The sequence below is a fragment of the Dendrobates tinctorius genome, unplaced genomic scaffold, assembly GCF_039654945.1.
Source record: "Dendrobates tinctorius isolate UK_male_01 unplaced genomic scaffold, ASM3965494v1 ptg000158l, whole genome shotgun sequence".
Lineage (NCBI taxonomy): Eukaryota > Metazoa > Chordata > Amphibia > Anura > Dendrobatidae > Dendrobates > Dendrobates tinctorius.
In genome coordinates, this window is record NW_027361825.1 from 2,995,954 (window position 1) to 3,016,426 (window position 20,473).

At 44.2% G+C, this 20,473-nt stretch overlaps 1 protein-coding gene across 3 annotated transcripts in view; it reads right to left on the reverse strand.

Annotated features, from left to right (window-relative positions):
- SLC44A4 (solute carrier family 44 member 4) overlaps nucleotides 1–20,473 on the reverse strand; it is a 91,308-nt gene that overhangs the window by 5,666 nt on the left and 65,169 nt on the right. For all 3 annotated transcript variants that reach the window (XM_073548780.1, XM_073548782.1, XM_073548781.1), the window contains 9 exons: nucleotides 15,803–15,863; nucleotides 13,075–13,192; nucleotides 12,761–12,844; nucleotides 8,015–8,127; nucleotides 3,228–3,350; nucleotides 2,401–2,500; nucleotides 2,223–2,315; nucleotides 1,003–1,105; nucleotides 253–509 (listed from right to left, as the gene is read on the reverse strand). In XM_073548780.1, the coding sequence (XP_073404881.1) occupies nucleotides 253–509; nucleotides 1,003–1,105; nucleotides 2,223–2,315; nucleotides 2,401–2,500; nucleotides 3,228–3,350; nucleotides 8,015–8,127; nucleotides 12,761–12,844; nucleotides 13,075–13,192; nucleotides 15,803–15,863 (1,052 nt within the window). The remainder of the gene's footprint in view (nucleotides 1–252; nucleotides 510–1,002; nucleotides 1,106–2,222; nucleotides 2,316–2,400; nucleotides 2,501–3,227; nucleotides 3,351–8,014; nucleotides 8,128–12,760; nucleotides 12,845–13,074; nucleotides 13,193–15,802; nucleotides 15,864–20,473) is intronic.

Below are 20,473 nucleotides of genomic sequence, written 5' to 3' on the forward strand. Positions count from 1 at the left end.
TATAGAGGTGATATCAGTCATTGTAATCATTGTCTGTCATGATAAATGAGGCTGCTGAAAAGTCATCAGTACTGAGCAGGAAGTACGAGTCTAGTGTTATACCTAGGTTTCTGTAAAGATTGCTAAATTTCTAACTTTATTTATATAGTGATATGGAAAAATCCCCTCCCTCCTGACTAGTATATACAAGTAACATGGCCCCTGATGAAGCCACAGGTGATCATCGGGTTCCCTTGTGGATAAGGCTCTCACCTCAGGGTTCTCATGAAGGCGGCAGACACGGGGAAGTATGGGATGTCCTTCGGTTTGTGGAATGCCCAATAATAGGAAGCGAAGGTCCCGGCGAGGACGCACTGGCCCAGGGCGATGACAAAGTTAATGCACCAGAGGAAGCCGATCACGTTGTAGATCTGCAGGTTGAAGAGGTTTTGCTGGAAGATTCCCTCGGTGTTGTACTTGTAGAAAATGCATCGCGCCTCGGAGCAGCCGCTGCTGGAGGCGTTAAAGGCCTGCGAGAGGGAGGACATGAGATAACAGCCGCCTTGTAATGCAATCTATTACTTCCTCACCAATGATAAGATTTCTGCTTGGGCTGGATCATGGCAACATGCACAGGAGAGGACTCGTTACAGTGTAACAGCACAGTCCGTACAGCTTTGTGTGATGGATCGGGTGTAATTACATAGAGTACATGAGCGGGTAGTGGCCACGTATGTGGTGCTGCGTCAGGAGGCTCCCGTTCTGGATGAGCCGCCATTATCCAGCATTACCCACCATATTCCAATGCAACTGTACAATGCTTCAGTTCTCCTGAGGTGGCGCTGCAGAGAAATGGATCACTTCCTGCCAGATTGTCCCACTGATTACAGCTGATGGCAGGTTTCCTGGCAGGGTATTCGGCCTATGGTCATGGATGACATCTAACACAAGGCATTATTCCCAGTGCGCCAGCCCTGTAGTAGGCCACACATTGCCCTTAGCGCAGACGTGCTCCATACTCACCATCGGGTCACAGGTCTGGTTCCCAGTTATATTAGTGCACCCTGCGATGCTGCTGTTCGGGGCGGATATAACATATATTGGAGTTCCCGAGGTTGCCAGATACCTGGGGAAAGTTAAGGATCCACCACTGCATTGCTGTGCAGCCACCATGTCTACTGCCAGTAACAAAGCTGTGCACATCAGAGGCTTCCCAACCCCAGAACATCACTTCTAACACGAGATTCTGTGGGATCAGCACCAAAGCTGTCACTCACTCAGTGGAGTTCCACCAATCACAAGAACAGGTAGTCTGAAAGTCCCCTGTGTGAAAGGAGTGGTACTGAGCATGTGCAACCACCCCTGCTGTAGACTGTGATTGGAACGGTACTGAGCATGTGCGACCACCCCTGCTGTAGACTGTGATTGGAACGGTACTGAGCATGTGCGACCACCCCTGCTGTAGACTGTGATTGGAACAGTACTGAGCATGTGCGACCACCCCTGCTGTAGACTGTGATTGGAACGGTACTGAGCCTGTGCGGCCACCCCTGCTGTAGTGTGGATGGAGCGGTACAGAGCATGCAGGACCATAACTGTTGTAGAGTGTGGAAGGAGTGGTAATGGGCATGTGGGATTACCACTGCTGTAGACTGTGGATTGAGCGGTACTAAGAATATGGGACTATCACTGCTGTAGTGTGAATGGAGCGGTACTGAGCGTGTGCCACCACCACTAGTGCATGGAGCAGTGGTCACACATGATTTCTACTGCTCTATACAAACAGGGGACTTTACAACCCCATTTCTATAATCATTGGGGCCTTGTGATCACATTTCCCATCAATCCTGTAGGTACACCTCGTTACCTTCTATTATTTAGGTAACAAGGTAGTGATAAGAATTGGTATGAAGGACAGGACCAGATGAGGAGTCAGACTTTCTGAGCTTTGTAATTTTTGCCTCTCTATCCCAAAGCTATAAATGTAGGAGCTTTTACAGCACTTCCTAAAGTGGAGAAACATGGCTGCTTTCTCCAAAGACCAGTGCCACAGCACTATACCTGTTGTGTGTGAGGTCGTAGCTCAGCTCCACTGTATGAGACTCAGCTGCAATACCACCCACAACCTGTGCTCAGAGGTGGCGCTGGGATTTGGGAGAATGTTACACTATTAACCCCTTTCTGTCACCCCAGGGGCTGAATCTCTATCAGGAAGGTATATGCTGGATGCTTATGAAGGATACAAAGCGGTCATGCTCCAGTACGCCACACACACCACCAGTAGAACGAAGGTGACGAGGGGATAAAACAGGGAGGACATGATGTGAGCGATCGCCCTGTGGAGGCAAAGAGAGATGGTCACCAACAGACGCTTTACACCCGGGCGGGGGGCCGCTGGGTCGTTTCCCCTCTCCCGCTCACTTGCTGGCTTCTTTAATCAGCGCGATGGCAATGAGAATCCGCTTCCGCAGGAAGAGCAGGAGTAAGAGCAGGATGACTTCCACCACCAGGAGGATGATAACTGTGGGTGATAACACAGTGTTAGAGAGCGGCAGATGTATAGAAAGGCTCGGCAGCACATCTCCTGCTTACACGGGACAATGTGCTGCCGAGAATTAATATTTTAAGCAATTGTAAAACTCATTTCAGACCACGAGCAAGCATTCTGCTAATTTACGCTGTCTAATAACTGTTCCCGTATTGCAGCCGGTGTGAACGTGCGCTAACGTTAGTCTGACCCATATCTCGTGTACGGCCGTTACTAATCAGGTGAAAATCTAGATGAAGACTATGGAAGACACCAGATCAGATAAGTGATCCATGCTGTTATCTGAATGGCGCTATATAAGTGAAAAATACAAATCAATATTTTGCATTTTTCCAGTTGCGTGTCGGTTCCCACCTGCTGCAGTACTGTGTATGGCCACTAGATGGTGGCACTGACACAAACATTGTTATAGAGAACACCAAGACTCTAGCTCTCACTGTTATCAGCCATTAGGGTGCCGCCGTATTGCGGTGAGCTTCATCGATCTGCATCTACCTATGGCTATTTATCTGAGCCGACATGAAATAATTGTCCTGTAGGGTGAATGTCTGTTTGTTTGTGGCTTTCCCCAGAAAACCGCTCGCAGAGGCTCTTAAAATGGTGTACTGGCCCTTTAAACGATTCTTCCTAAGCTTTTACGACATGTGAAGGTTACTGCAGACTACGATAAGTGAGTCGGGAAGCACAGAGCGAGACGTACAGAAGGCCAGCCATGTCTCCTGCACATTGAAATAGGCGCTCAGGTTGGTGGTGAAGCCCACATTGTTGATCGTCGCCCCCGTCTTCTTGAACGTGTCATACTCCATATAACAGTGGTAAATGCCTGGGAAAGAAAGGAAGGAAAAAGAGAACATTCAGGTGCAGAATGAATTAACTGAGAACCTGTCAGTGAGCTAATTCTGGCGGGGAGTATATAACTCGTTCCTTCCTTTTCAGTTCCTCTCAGCTGATTTATGACCATATAACTCTTACTCTGGTCTGTATTTAAAGTATGTTCCTTTTTGGTGACTCTCTGATCATAAATTAACTCAAATGACCTCAGAAGGAGGAAGAAAGGCGGTCATAAGCTCTCCTGTCAGAACAAGCTCACTGATGGATACTCTGTTAACTCATACTGCAGCCTGCAATAAACAGTGCAACACAAAGGCTATAGAGCTATAGAAGGCAAAAAGATGCAAGGTTTTAAACTACTTCCAGATCGCCCCTAAATAATAATCATCCGGGCAGTCTGCGTTCTACTGTATATGTGATTGTGCAGCTACAGGAGTGGGGAGCAGATTGTCAGCTACAGCCAGACTCCCCATAGAGAAGGCATAGACTGTTTATTACGGTCTCTGCTTTTAGGTGATTGCTGGGTCTAGGAAGGGAGCAGGAGCTGCTGGATGCAAGGAGAAAGTCACCTCTGCTATACATCCAGGATGCAGAATTTCCCTTGTAATTAGGTCTAATATAACAGGTCTAGTTACAGGGGAAATCAGGTATAATAAAGAAAAAAACAAGTATTTAAAGGGAATCTGTCACAGGTTTTGCCACCTAATCTGAGAGCAGCATAATGTAGACGCAGAGATCCTGATTCCAGCGATACTCACTTACTGGGCTGCTTGCTGTAGTTTTGACAAAATCACTGTTTTAATCAGCAGGAGATTATTACTAGAGGACTAGTTAACCTTCTGCCAGTGGTGGAGGAGGGATTATAAACAGCTCAGTATTCTGAGCACTGGTAGATCTGCAGCATATTAAACAGTTTTCAATCAAAACTGCAGCAAGCAGCCCTTTAAGTGATAAGTCGCTAGAATCAGCGTCTCTGCTCCTGCATCATGCTGATGTCAGATGGAAGACCAACAACCTGGTGACAGATTCCCTTTAAATGTCCAAACAGACCCCAAATGACTTTTTATGCAGGTACAATAGATATATAAAAACAAAAAAAAGCCTGTGCGCCATATATAAAAAGAATGGATATGAAAAGGGGAACAAAATTTAAGATATATTTTAGTGGTTCTAAAACATAAAAAAGTGGAAAATAGAAATCGGTATTTCCTTTATTTTCTAATCAATATCAGCAAAAATAAAGAAATAAAAGAACTCCTCCTCAAAATAGTATAAAAAGTACATTTTTAATTTGCACAATGTCACTAGTCAAATAAACTGGAAATACTGTAAGGTGCGAGTCAGAAGTAATACAATGGCTTCCTGTCCAACTGGGAACTCCACTTTACATTGTGTATAAAAGCTGAGACACATTACTGATCCTGTATTATACTCCAGAGCTGCACTCACTATTCTGCTGGTGCAGTCATTGTGTACATACATTACATTACTGATCCTGAGTTACTTCCTGTATTATACTCCAAAGCTGCACTAACTATTCTGCTGGTGCAGTCACTGTGTACATACATTACATTACTGATCCTGAGTTACTTCCTGTATTATACTCCAGAGCTGCACCCACTATTCTGCTGGTGCAGTCACTGTGTACATATATTACTGATCATGAGTTACATCCTGGATTATACTCCAAAGCTGCACTCACTATTCTGCTGGTGCAGTCACTGTGTACATACATTACATTACTGATCCTGAGTTACTTCCTGTATTATACTCCAGAGCTGCACTTACTATTCTGCTGGTGCAGTCACTGTGTACATACATTACATTACTGATCCTGAGTTGTATTATACTCCAGAGCTGCACTCACTATTCTGCTGGTGCTGTCATTGTGTACATACATTACATTACGGATCCTGAGTTACATCCTGTATTATAATCCAGAGCTGCACTCACTATTCTGCTGATGCAGTCACTGTGTACATACATTACATTACTGATCCTGAGTTACATCCTGTATTATACCCCAGAGCTGCACTCACTATTCTGCTGGTGCAGTCACTGTGTACATACATTACATTACTGATCCTGAGTTACATCCTGTATTATAATCCAGAGCTGCACTCACTATTCTGCTGATGCAGTCACTGTGTACATACATTACATTACTGATCCTGAGTTACTTCCTGTATTATACTCCAAAGCTGCACTCACTATTCTGCTGGTGCAGTCACTGTGTACATACATTACATTACTGATCCTGAGTTACTTCCTGTATTATACTCCAGAGCTGCACTCACTATTCTGCTGGTGCAGTCACTGTGTACATATATTACTGATCATGAGTTACATCCTGGATTATACTCCAAAGCTGCACTCACTATTCTGCTGGTGCAGTCACTGTGTACATACATTACTGATCCTGAGTTACTTCCTGTATTATACTCCAGAGCTGCACTTACTATTCTGCTGGTGCAGTCACTGTGTACATACATTACATTACTGATCCTGAGTTGTATTATACTCCAGAGCTGCACTCACTATTCTGCTGGTGCTGTCATTGTGTACATACATTACATTACTGATCCTGAGTTACATCCTGTATTATAATCCAGAGCTGCACTCACTATTCTGCTGATGCAGTCACTGTGTACATACATTACATTACTGATCCTGAGTTACTTCCTGTATTATACTCCAGAGCTGCACTTACTATTCTGCTGGTGCAGTCACTGTGTACATACAAAACATTACTGATCCTGAGTTGTATTATACTCCAGAGCTGCACTCACTATTCTTCTGGTGCTGTCATTGTGTACATACATTACATTACTGATCCTGAGTTACATCCTGTATTATAATCCAGAGCTGCACTCACTATTCTGCTGATGCAGTCACTGTGTACATACATTACATTACTGATCCTGAGTTACATCCTGTATTATACCCCAGAGCTGCACTCACTATTCTGCTGGTGCAGTCACTGTGTACATACATTACATTACTGATCCTGAGTTACATCCTGTATTATAATCCAGAGCTGCACTCACTATTCTGCTGATGCAGTCACTGTGTACATACATTACATTACTGATCCTGAGTTACTTCCTGTATTATACTCCAAAGCTGCACTCACTATTCTGCTGGTGCAGTCACTGTGTACATACATTACATTACTGATCCTGAGTTACTTCCTGTATTATACTCCAGAGCTGCACTTACTATTCTGCTGGTGCAGTCACTGTGTACATACATTACATTACTGATCCTGAGTTACTTCCTGTATTATACTCCAAAGCTGCACTCACTATTCTGCTGGTGCAGTCACTGTGTACATACATTACATTACTGATCCTGAGTTACTTCCTGTATTATACTCCAGAGCTGCACTTACTATTCTGCTGGTGCAGTCACTGTGTACATACATTACATTACTGATCCTGTGTTGTATTATACTCCAGAGCTGCACTCACTATTCTGCTGGTGCTGTCATTGTGTACATACATTACATTACTGATCCTGAGTTACATCCTGTATTATAATCCAGAGCTGCACTCACTATTCTGCTGATGCAGTCACTGTGTACATACATTACATTACTGATCCGGAGTTACTTCCTGTATTATACTCCAGAGCTGCACTTACTATTCTGCTCGTGAAGTCACTGTGTACATACATTACATTACTGATCCTGAGTTGTATTATACTCCAGAGCTGCCCTCACTATTCTGCTGGTGCTGTCATTGTGTACATACATTACATTACTGATCCTGAGTTACATCCTGTATTATAATCCAGAGCTGCACTCACTATTCTGCTGATGCAGTCACTGTGTACATACATTACATTACTGATCCTGAGTTACATCCTGTATTATAAACATGAAGAGAGAAGGAAGATCCGGCACTGGAGACTTAATAAAATCCACGATAAGTTTTATTCACATAATTTCATGATAAAACCATAAAGGGGAAAACAGACCCCCCACGCCTGACGCGTTTCGAACCTTACACCAGGTTCTTCCTCAGAGACATGCCTCTGAGGAAGAACCTGGTGTAAGGTTCGAAACGCGTCAGGCGTGGGGGGTCTGTTTTCCCCTTTATGGTTTTATCATGAAATTATGTGAATAAAACTTATCGTGGATTTTATTAAGTCTCCAGTGCCGGATCTTCCTTCTCTCTTCATGTTTGCAACACATGGTGGTCAGCCATTTGATCCCTAGGCACGACCGGCTTACAGGACTATTTTGGTGAGCACAAAATTTCCCTTTCCCCTTCCTAATTTTCTAAATATCCTGTATTATACCCCAGAGCTGCACTCACTAATCTGCTGGTGCAGTCACTGTGTACATACATTACATTACTGATCCTGAGTTACTTCCTGTATTATACTCCAGAGCTGTACTCACTATTCTGCTGGTGCAGTCACTGTGTACATACATTACATTACTGATCCTGTACTGATTCTGAGTTACACCATCCATGTATTATACCCCAGAGCTGCACTCACTATTCTGCTGGTGCAGTCATTGTGTACATACATTGCTGATCCCGAGTTACATCCTGTATTATACTCCAGAGCTGCACTCACTATTCTGCTAGTGGAGACACTGTTATATATTTCAGATCCTGGTGGAGCAGTCGTGCTCCTTAGACTTACCATAACCAATAACCCCTATTACACCGATGATGAGCAGCCACACCAAGATGCCAGCAATGAACCTCAATAAGATGAGGAAGAGGAAGCTTGTCAACATAGCTATAGCCAGAGCTCTGCAATACACGGAGATGAAAGATTACAGAGTGTCAGCTCTTCCATCCACATTACTGTTAAATACTTTGTGACCACATCGCTATACTTTACTGGGAAGCTGCTCTCTATCCGACCCTGCAGCTGGTGCCCCATCACCTCAATGCCCTCCATGGTGCCATACACACGTTTTTACAACTGTCACCTACCAAATGCCTCGTTCACACTGACGTTTATACTTCCACCTTCAGATGCCACCATTTCCAAGTCAGACCACTTACAATGGTCCTAGAGCTACCTCCTCCAATTTACCAATCAAGAGGCTCCCATGTTCCCTGTGTGAATGAAGCGATAGTGAGCGCATGCACCCACTGGCTCATTCACTGCGTATAGTGGTGATTGTCGGACACGCTCACTATTTCTCCATCCACTGTGTACAGTATTGGTGGTCGCTCACGCTCACTACTTCTCCATCCATTGTGTTTAGTATTGGTGGTCGCACATGCTCACTACTTCTCCATCCACTGTGTATAGTAATGGTGGTCGCACACATTCACTACCGCTCCATCCACTGTGTATAGTAATGGTGGTCGCACACATTCACTACCGCTCCATCCACTGTGTATAGTAGTGGTGGTCGCACACGCTCATTACCACTCTATTCACAGGGTATAGTATTGGTGGCTGTACACGCTCACTACCGATCCATCCACTGTCTATAGTAGCAGTGGCCACACATGCTAACTACCGCTCCAATCACGGTGTATAGGCTTGGTGGTCGCACATGCTCACTGCCGTCTAACATCATGTCCTCACTATATCTGAAACTGAACCTGTCAAAGACTGAACTCCTGGTGTTTCCTCCCTCTACTAATGTACCTATACCCGACATTGCCATTTCCGTGTGTGGTTCCACTATTACTCCCCAGCAACATGCCCGCTGTCTTGGGGTCATACTTGATTCCGAGCTTTCCTTTGCCCCCCCACATTCGATCACTGGCTCGCTCTTATCATCTGCACCTCAAAAACATCTCTAGAATTCGACCTTTTCTTACTTTTGACTCTGCAAAAACTCTTACTGTTTCTCTTATTCATTCTCGTCTCGACTATTGTAACTCTCTTCTAGTCGATTTCCCTCTCACCAAACTCTCCCCTCTCCAATCTGTCTTGAATGCTGCAGCCAGGATCATATTCCTCACCAATCGTTACACCGATGCCTCTACCGTGCGCCAGTCATTACACTGGCTACCCATCCACTCCAGAATCCAGTACAAACTTATTACCCTCACCCACAAAGCCCTCCATGACTCTTCACCACCCTACAGCTCCTCCCTTGTTTCAGTATACCACCCTACCCGCGCTTTCTGTTCTGCTGATGACCTGAGGTTAGCATCCTTAATAATCAGAACCTCCCACTCCTGTCTCCAAGACTATACACGTGCTGCGCCAATTCTTTGGAATGCACTTCCCAGGTCAATACGATTAGTCCCCAATCCTGAAAATTTTAAGCGTGCCCTGAAAACTCATTTATTCAGACTGGCCTAACGCCTCAACACATTAACCTAATCTATCCCTATGTGGCAACAGCCAAAAGTTTTACCATAACCAGGTTCCCCGCATTATGTTCCCACATGCTTTATGCATCCATTAGCCCTCTGTGTCTGTACTGTTACACACTTAGCATTATGGCTGGTCCATACAATCAGGGTAACTGTTACCACCCACCTTTCGTGTCTCCCTCTTTCCTCATAGATTGTAAGCTTGCGAGTAGAGCCCTCATTCCTCTTGGTATTTGTTATAATCTACTGTATGTGATTATTGTTATGCTGTAATGTCTATTGTCTGTACAAATCCCCTCTGAAATGTAAAGTGCTGTGGAATATGTCGGCGCTATAGAAATAAAATGTATTATTATTATATTATTACTACTGCTCCATCCACTGTGTATAGTAGAAGTGGTCACACACGCTCACTACCGCTCCATCCACCAGCTATAATAGTGGTCGTCGTGTAAGGAGGTGACGGAGAGCCTCATTGTCTCCTCTCTCTCCTATGTCTTGGCCCCGTGCGCTTTATGCGGTACCCGGATAGTGTACCTGTTTATTAGTGCCTTGTTGTTACTGTACTGTGAAATGTGTGTACAAGCAATGTACAGCCATTATGTTAATGTGTATTAGTGCAAAGAAAGGAATCATGTCTGTCAATAGTCACTTATCAATGCATAATCAACATTAATGGGCAACTCTCAATAATAATACTAAACCTACAGAGAACACCAGAGTCAAAAAATGCCCCAAGAAAAAAAATCTTCTTTTTATCTAAAAAAAACAAACATTTATTTTATTGAAAATTTCACAAAACATAATGCAAAAAGATAAATAAGAACGAGTATACTCCTGAGGTGGAGAAATTTGTAGTGAGCATATCAGGCACAGATTAGGCACCTATAAGTAAAGCTGGAGTCACACATAGCGACTCACCAGCGATCCCGACAACGATATCAATGTGTCAGGATCGCTGGTAAGCTGTCAAACAGACAGCTTCACCAGCGATTAGCACAGCGACGCCGCGTGCCCGGCATCGCTGTGTTCGTTAGCGCTGATGCCATATTCATGTCAAAAATAGAATTAAAATAAAAAATGTTGTTATTCTCACCTTCCGATGTCCCGTGCAGCATTCCCGCCTCTCTCCACGCTCCGGTCCCAGTAATCCTTTGCGAGAATTACCGCGATGACGTCTGTTCTCGCGGGATCGCAAAGTCTCGCGGTCATTCTTGCAAAGGATTACTGGGACCGGAGCGTGGAGAGAGGCGGGAAGGCTGCGCGGGACGACGGAAGGTGAGAATAACAATATTTTTTTTAATTATTTTTTTACAGCTGATCGCTGGTCTCCCGCCTGTCACACGCAGCGATGCGTGCTGTGCTGGCCAGCGGGAGATCAGCGACGAAAAAATGTCCAGAGGTTTCTTGCAGCGATCCCGGCAGGGGGGCCGGTCGCTGATCGCTGTCACACACAGCGATCTCGCTGGTGAGATCGCTGTTGTGTCACAAAAGTTGTGACTCAGCAGCGATCTCGTTAGCGAGATTGCTATGTGTGACGGGGCCCTAAGGAACACCTTGAACAGTAAGTTTCAAGTTAAATGACTGGATGAAATGGGGGCAAAAAAGGAACCATCCCTCTTGTCAATAGCCGCTGTTATCAATAGTAAAAATCCATCTTATACACAATAAAAAGGTCAATCAGCAATCAAATTAACAGGGAAGTTACCGGGGTAGAGAGACAATCCTCTCAAGTGTATATACTCTGGTTCACATGAACCAATGCAAGCCCACAGGACATCACAGACAAAAAAAAAGTCAATAAAATAAAGTGCCATTTATAGTGCCAGGAAGATGAATCTCCTCACCCATGTGGGATCCTGATATGCCACACCATATATAGGGGGTTAAAAACTGTGTAGTAAGTTGGCCGTCTGGCCCGGACACTGGTTTTAATGGTCTCACAAACAATAGGACTAGGGTCAAGTGGACTCGTAGAGAGAGAGACCGACTCTCCCTCTGATGTTTTTTGAAACTTTTTGCACCAAAGTTTTTATGTATGTGTTGCTGCTAATTGCACAGAGATCGTCATGGTCGGGGACAACCATGTTTTAGGAGGGAGGGGTGTAAGGAGGTGGTGGAGAGCCTCACTGTCTCCCCTCTCTCCTATGTCTTGACCCCATGTGCTTTATGCAGACAGTGTACCTGTTTATTAATGCCTTGTTGTTCCTGTACTGTGAAATGTGTGTACAAGCAATGTACAGCCATATATTAACGTGTCCATGGATTGTGTGCTCCTGTGTATGTAGAGTAGGGAAAGTAAAAGGTTATCTTTGTGGGCCGAGCCAGCAGCCTCTTGGGAGCAGGAAGCTCCTGCTTCCAGGTCAGAGCCCGGGCACGTTGGCCCAGGGCAGATGCTCAGGTGCAGATGGGAGCCTTGTCAGACCCCAGGAGGGGAAAGGGTACTGCCCCAGACCTTTGGGCAGCAAAACGGGCACCAGGACTTCGTAGGTGCCCCACCGAAGGGACTTCATGCGTCCAGATTCCGGCATATGGACTACCTCCTCTTTCAGCCGCAGTGGCTGATGTGGGTACAGCTGTGGACATCATTGGGGAGAGAGCAGGAAGTTAATGTTGTACTTTATTCATCCCTTTTATTTCCTTGTTGGACTGCAGCTGTGCCTGGGATTGCGTCCGTCATGTCTATTTCTGTAGAAGGTGCCGGGGTGTACACTGACTATGGCTTAGTTGACTTGGCTGGGACTACCACCCCGGGCCACCTTGTTACAGTCTAACACGCTCACTACCGCTCCATCCACTGTGTATAGTAGTGGTGGTCGCACAAGCTCACTACCACTCCATTCACTGTCTATAGTATTGGTGGTTGCACATGTTTACTACCACTCCATCCACTGTCTATGGTATTGGTGGTCGCACACGCTCACTACCGCTCCATCCACCATCTATAGTAGTGGTGGTCACACACGCTCACTAACACTTCTCTCACTCAGGGAAATTTGGATCCTCCTGTGATTGTTGGGTTGGTCTCAGCAGAAGGACCCCCAGAGATCATGCATGGATAGATTTGTGGTGTGTGGGACATTCCCTTATGACTTACATGAGGATCCAGGACCATGACTTGGCAAAGTCCTGAAATATTTTCTTTCCCAGGTTCTGGAAGTTGAAGGAATCAAAGATTTGGCTAAAAAAGAAAACAAAAAGGTGGAGGTAGAGGAGTTAGGAATTTGTGGTACAGGTAGGAGAATTGAGTCATCTGTGAAACTCAGGTAATTGGCAAAGGAGTAACTACACATTGCCGGACGGTGGATTCGGCAGAGACATAAAACATGGAGTTGTGGACCTGATGGAGGATTGTAAAGATTGCAATAAGTCAAAGTAGCTAGAAGTAAAAAAAGGGACGCCAAAACCTACTTGGTTGCATTAAGTATAGAGTCTTTGGATTCGTTGCCAGTCAAATTCTTTCCTTCATACATGATTGAGAAGTTAGGAGGAATGGAGAAATTCGCACTGGGGAAACACCTGTTAAACACTGAGACAGAGAGACCTGTTCACAAACACATCTGCCATCAGAGAGGAAACACCCCATTATGGATAGATCGGGGGAGTGTGTGAAGCGCCCTCCATATCAGGCCGTTGCCGACTGTGACACACAGCCAGAACCTGTCTACCTGCAGCGATCAAAGCTAGCTCCGATCATTGCCGTCAACTCCTAAAATGGCGCTGTCAATTGCTAGCAGCTGCAATTAAGCTGTGCAAACCTCGCCTGGCGTTCGTCCCCATCGCAGTCCTCCCCTCCCCACAATGTAATCGCCTGTTGAAGATCCCCCATCGCTGTCATGTTGGTATTCAAAAACATAATGTAAATCAGCTGTCTTTCCCCAGTTAAGAAAGAAAGAAATGTAAAAGATCTATATCTATATCTATATCTATATATATATATATATATATATATATATCTCTATCTATATATATATATATATATATATATATATATATATATATATGGTCTATCAAAATATAAAACTGTTTAACCTGTATGACGACGTTGTTAGGCCCCCCCAAAAATTGGCAAACATTAACATTGATTAGTCACAGCTACTCTGCAAAAACAATAAAAACAAAAAATTATCAAAATGTCAAATGTTCCCAAAATGATACCATTAAAATCTACAGCTCATCATGCATTAATGGAAGGTAAAAAAAAAAGGTATAGGTCTTAGAAAACATCAGCATAAAGCAATTTGCCCTGTACTTAGGGTTTGAAACAAAATTTTTAACTTTTTTTTTTTTTATTTAAAAAAAAAAAAAAAAAAAAAAACAGGGTGAAAATCTATCAGCTCATTTAGCAGCTTGTCAACTAAATGTGCATCCAATGACATCACGCTTGGCGCAATGATGTCACTAGCACCAGCCCATTAGCCCAGGAATATTACCCAGTGAATGGCCTCATAAGAGGCAGATTATCTTTTTAAATTCCATAATATAGCATGTCATTTTCTGAAACAGAGATGCGAATCCTCATACATAGAAAGAAAAAAAAAAAAAAAAAACATCAAAAGTATCCACCACTAGAGGGTGTGTGTGAGAGTGATCTACACTCACTGGCCACTTTATTAGGTACACCTGTCCAACTGTGTGTTAAGACTTAATTTCTAATCAGCCAATCACATGGCGGCAACTCAGTGCATTTAGGCATGTAGACATGGTCAAGACAATCTCCTGCAGTTCAAACCGAGCATCAGTATGGGGAAGAAAGGTGATTTGAGTGCCTTTGAACGTGGCATGATTGTTGGTGCCAGAAGGGCTGGTCTGAGAATTTCAGAAACTGCTGATCTACTGGGATTTTCACGCACAACCATCTCTAGGGTTTACAGGAGAATGGTCCGAAAAAGAAAAAAAATCCAGTGAGCGGCAGTTCTGTGGCCGGAAATGCCATGTTGATGCCAGAGGTCAGAGGAGAATGGGCAGACTGGTTCGAGCTGATAGAAAGGCAACAGTGACTCAAATTGCCACCCGTTACAACCAAGGTAGGCAGAAGAGCATCTCTGAACGCACAGTGCGTCGAACTTTGAGGCAGATGGGCTACAGCAGCAGAAGACCACACTGGGTACCACTCCTCTCAGCTAAGAACAGGAAACTGAGGCTACAATTTGCACAAGCTCATCGAAATTGGACAGTAGAAGATTGGAAAAACGTTGCCTGGTCTGATGAGTCTCGATTTCTGCTGCGACATTCGGATGGTCGGGTCAGAATTTGGCGTAAACAACATGAAAGCATGGATCCATCCTGCCTTGTATCAACGGTTCAGGCTGGTGGTGGTGGTGTCATGGTGTGGGGAATTTTTTCTTGGCACTCTTTGGGCCCCTTGGTACCAATTGAGCATCGTTGCAACGCCACAGCCTACCTGAGTATTGTTGCTGACCATGTCCATCCCTTTATGACCACAATGTACCCAACATCTGATGGCTACTTTCAGCAGGATAATGCGCCATGTCATAAAGCTCGAATCATCTCAGATTGGTTTCTTGAACATGACTGAGTTTACTGTACTCAAATGGCCTCCTCAGTCACCAGATCTCAATCCAATAGAGCATCTTTGGGATGTGGTGGAACGGGAGATTCGCATCAGGGATGTGCAGCCGACAAATCTGCGCCAACTGTGTGATGCCATCATGTCAATATGGTCCAAAATCTCTGAGGAATGCTTCCAGCACCTTGTTGAATCTCTGCCACGAAGAATTGAGGCAGTTCTGAAGGCAAAAGGGGGTCCAACCCGTTACTAGCATGGTGTACCTAATAAAGTGGCCAGTGAGTGTATATACTGTACTGCTTTGAGGTTGAAATCAATAATAACACTGTATGCAGAGAGCCTCCCCCTAGTGGTGGCTGAAGGTAGCCAGATTGTCATGCTTAAAGGGAACCTGTCATGTATAAAAAACATCTATTAACCTGCAGATATGGGGTTAATCTACAAGTTAATAATGTTCTGAAGCGGTGTAGCAGCCAAAAGTATAGGGAGTCTCTCTCTCTCTAACATTCCCGTAGGAGCCACAAACATAAATTAGTAAGTGACCTCTATCTAGGACAATTCTTCAAGCATTGTTAACTAAAGAAAAAGTGCAGGTTTATCATTACTCACATGGATCACTCTTAATCAGAAACGCAGGACACAGCTCCTTGGCCACGATATCATACACAGACTGAGGGAAAAATAGAAACGTAATTACATGCAATATTAGGTCACTGTGTATATCTAATATATAAAGCTCAAGTGTATGTATGTATGTATGTATGTATGTATGTATGTATGTATGTATGTATGTATGTATGTGATTGGCATCCGCACCGTCGCCGCCACAGCCACAAAATTTGGCACAGTCACACGTCTGGACCTAGAGAGCGTCCTAGGCTATGTTGTGAAGCAAAATTTTAACCCCGTGCATTCCAATTCACCAAACAATTTTGCCCCTATCTACATAATGGGGAAAAAGTGTGTGTGTATCAAGCCCCGCCCCTCATTATGTCATAATGGTTGCCATTACGACGCTGATGTCATCATAGGTTGCAAGCCCCGCCGCTCGTTATGATGTCATAATGGTTGACTATGGGATGGAGGATGTGTGATGGTTATATGGGCACTGAACTATGGGATGGAGGATATGTATGATGGGTATATGGGCATGGGACTATGAGATGAAGGATGTGTGATGGGTATATGGGCACTCAACTATGGGATGGCGAATATGTATGATGGTTATATGGGCATGGGACTATGGGATGGAGGATGTGTGATGGGTATATGTGCATGGGACTATGGGATGGAGGATGTATGATGGGTATATGGGCACGGGCCTATGGAATCGTGGATATGTATGATGGGTATATAGGCACGGGACTATGGGATGGAGGATAATTATAATTTGCTATAACTAACCACAGTTAGTTACTATGCCCGGGCAGCACCGGGCTCTTCAGCTAGTACATTATATATCCTGAGTATAACACTTCAGAGCTCCACTCACTATTCTGCTGGAACAGTCACTGTGTACATACATTACATTACTTGTCCTGATCCTGAGTTACATCCTGTATTATCCTCCAGAGCTGCACTCACTATTCTGCTGGTGCAGTCTGTGTGTACATACATTACATATCCTGTACTGATCCTGAGTTACATCCTGTATTATCCTCCAGAGCTGCACTCACTATTCTGCTGGTGCAGTCACTGTGTACATATATTACACTAGCTGAAGAGCCCGGCGCTGCCCGGGCATAATAAACTAACTGTGGTTAGTTATAGCAAGTTATAATTATCCTCCATCCCATAGTCCCGTGCCCATATACCCATCATACATATCCTCCATCCCATAGTCGAGTGCCCATATACCCATCACACATCCTCCATCCCATAGTCCCATGCCCATATACCCATCATACATATTCTCCATCCCATAGTCCCATGCCCATATACCTATCATACATATTCGCCATCCCATAGTCACGTGTCCATATACCCGTCATACATATCCTCCATCCCATAGTCCAGTGCCAATATACCCATCACACAACCTCCATCCCATAGTCAACCATGATAACATCATAATGAGCGGTGGGGCTTGCAACCTATGATGACATCAGCGTCGCCATTGCAACCATTATGACATCATAATGAGGGGCGGGGCTTGATACACACACTTTTTCCCCATTATGTAGATAGGGGCAAAACTGTTTGGTGAATTGGAACAGGCTGGGTTAAAATTTCGCCTCACTACATAGCTTAGGACACTCTCAGGATCCAGACGTGTGACTGTGCCAAATTTTGTGGCTGTAGCTGCGACGGTGCGGATCCCGGACATACACACACACATACATACATACATTCGTGGCCAAAAGTATTGACACCCCTGCAATTCTGTCAGATAATACTCAGTTTCTTGCTGAAAATGATTGCAAACACAAATTCTTTAGTATTATTATCTTCATTTAATTTGTCTTAAATGAAAAAACACATATCCAATTTGGCTTTAGGACAATTCTTTTTAATTCCACACCAAACATAAAAAAGAGGGTGGACAAAAGTTTTGGCACTGTTCGAAAAATCATGTGATGCTTCTCTAATTTGTGTAATTAACAGCACCTGTAACTTACCTGTGGCACCTAACAGGTGTTGGCAATAACTAAATCACACTTGTAGCCAGTTGACATGGATTAAAGTTGACTCAACCTCTGTCCTGTGTCCTTGTGTGTACCACATTGAGCATGGAGAAAAGAAAGAAGACCAAAGAACTGTCTGAGGACTTGAGAAACCAAATTGTGAGGAAGCATGAGCAATCTTAAGGCTACAAGTACATCTCCAAAGACCTGAATGTTCCTGTGTCTACCGTGCGCAGTGTCATCAAGAAGTTTAAAGCCCATGGCACTGTGGCTAACCTCCCTAGATGTGGACGGAAAAGAAAAATTGACAAGAGATTTCAACACAAGATTGTGCGGATGTTGGATAAAGAACCTCGACTAACATCCAAACAAGTTCAAGCTGCCCTGCAGTCCGAGGGTACAACAGTGTCAACCCGTACTATCCGTCGGCATCTGAATGAAAAGGGACTATATGGTAGGAGACCCAGGAAGACCCCACTTCTTACCCTGAGACATAAAAAAGCCAGGCTGGAGTTTGCCAAAACTTACCTGAAAAAGCCTAAAACGTTTTGGAAGAATGTTCTCTGGTCAGATGAGACAAAAGTAGAGCTTTTTGGGCAAAGGTATCAACATAGAGTTTACAGGAGAAAAAAAGAGGCATTCAAAGAAAAGAACACCGTCCCTACAGTCAAACATGGCGGAGGTTCCCTGATGTTTTGGGGTTGCTTTGCTGCCTCTGGCACTGGACTGCTTGACCGTGTGCATGGCATTATGAAGTCTGAAGAGTACCAACAAATTTTGCAGCATAATGTAGGGCCCAGTGTGAGAAAGCTGGGTCTCCCTCGGAGGTCATGGGTCTTCCAGCAGGACAATGACCCAAAACACACTTCAAAAAGCAATAGAAAATGGTTTGAGAGAAAGCACTGGAGACTTCTAAGGTGGCCAGCAATGAGTCCAGACCTGAATCCCATAGAACACCTGTGGAGAGATCTAAAAATGGCAGTTTGGAGAAGGCACCCTTCAAATATCAGGGACCTGGAGCAGTTTGTCAAAGAAGAATGGTCTAAAATTCCAGCAGAGCATTGTAAGAAACTCATTGATGGTTACCGGAAGTGGTTGGTCAACCAAGTATTAGGCTGAGGGTGCCAATACTTTTGTCTGGCCCGTTTTTGGAGTTTTGTGTGAAATGATCAATGTTTTGCTTTTTGCTTCATTCTCTTTTGTGTTTTTTCATTTAAGACAAATTAAATGAAGATAATAATACCAAAGAATTTGTGTTTGCAATCATTTTCAGGAAGAAACTGAGTATTATCTGACAGAATTGCAGGGGTGTCAATACTTTTGGCCACAACTGTACATACATACACACACTTCAGCTTTATATTAGATTAGTGATCCTGAGTTACATCCTGTATTATACCCCAGAGCTGCACTCACTATTCTGCTGTGCAGTCACTGTGTACATACATTACTGATCCTGAGTTACATCCTGTATTATACTCCAGAGCTGCACTCACTATTCTGCTGTGCAGTCACTGTGTACATACATTACATTACTGATCCTGAGTTACATCCTGTATTATACCCCAGAGCTGCACTCACTATTCTGCTGGTGCAGTCACTGTGTACATACATTACATTACTGATCCTGAGTTACATCCTGTATTATACCCCAGAGCTGCACTCACTATTCTGCTGGTGCAGTCACTGTGTACATACATTACATTACTGATACTGAGTTACATCCTGTATTATACTCCAGAGCTGCACTCACTATTCTGCTGGTGTAGTCACTGTGTACATACATTACATTACTGATCCTGAGTTACATCGTGTATTATACCCCAGAGCTGCACTCACTATTCTGCTGGTGCAGTCACTCAAAACACCAAAAAAACAAAACAAACAGTCATAAGGTCCAAAAAGGTAGTAATAACTTTATTAGTTATATTAAAATATTACAGACAAACAGACAAGGTAGGGCTAGAAGATGGAACCTGATGGATCCGAACATCATAGGAAATGGCCCAGGGTGGGTATGTCCATGGATAAAGTGTCCACAATCAAAAAAGTAAGCAAAGTGTTGATACTAAGGATAAATATCCATATATAAAACGTCCCCCATACAAGCAGGTAGTATCAATAATAAAGTGCATATATTACTTGGCATATAGTAGCCCCAATGTTATACCAGTGACATAGCAGGGGAGAAATACATCTATACCCAAAGTACTGCGATAATATGATAATGTATGTAAATGCCTTATATGCAATGGAACACCTTCCCGGACAGGCCCTACCATTGCATATAAGGTATTTACATACATTATCATATTATCGCAGTACTTTGGGTATAGATGTATTTCTCCCCTGCTATGTCACCGGTATAACATTGGGGCTACTATATGCCAAGTAGGTATCCCCGGGTCCTGTGTACCAGAGACTGTGTTTGGTGCTATAGACACTGTGCGAAATTGGCGCCATTGCTGCCTTTATCCCGCTGATTGGCGTGCGCAGGAAGAAGAGGGGGCAGACCTTTGTCGGCGGAGCCAGCTGAGAAGCGCGAACGGAGAAGAGCGCGCGGGAAGTGAGAAGCTGAGGCCTGGAGTTCCGGCGTCCCCTGATCCAGCTGAGGAGCGGCATCCGGTAAGCCAGCGCAACCCCGCGGCCTGGCCCA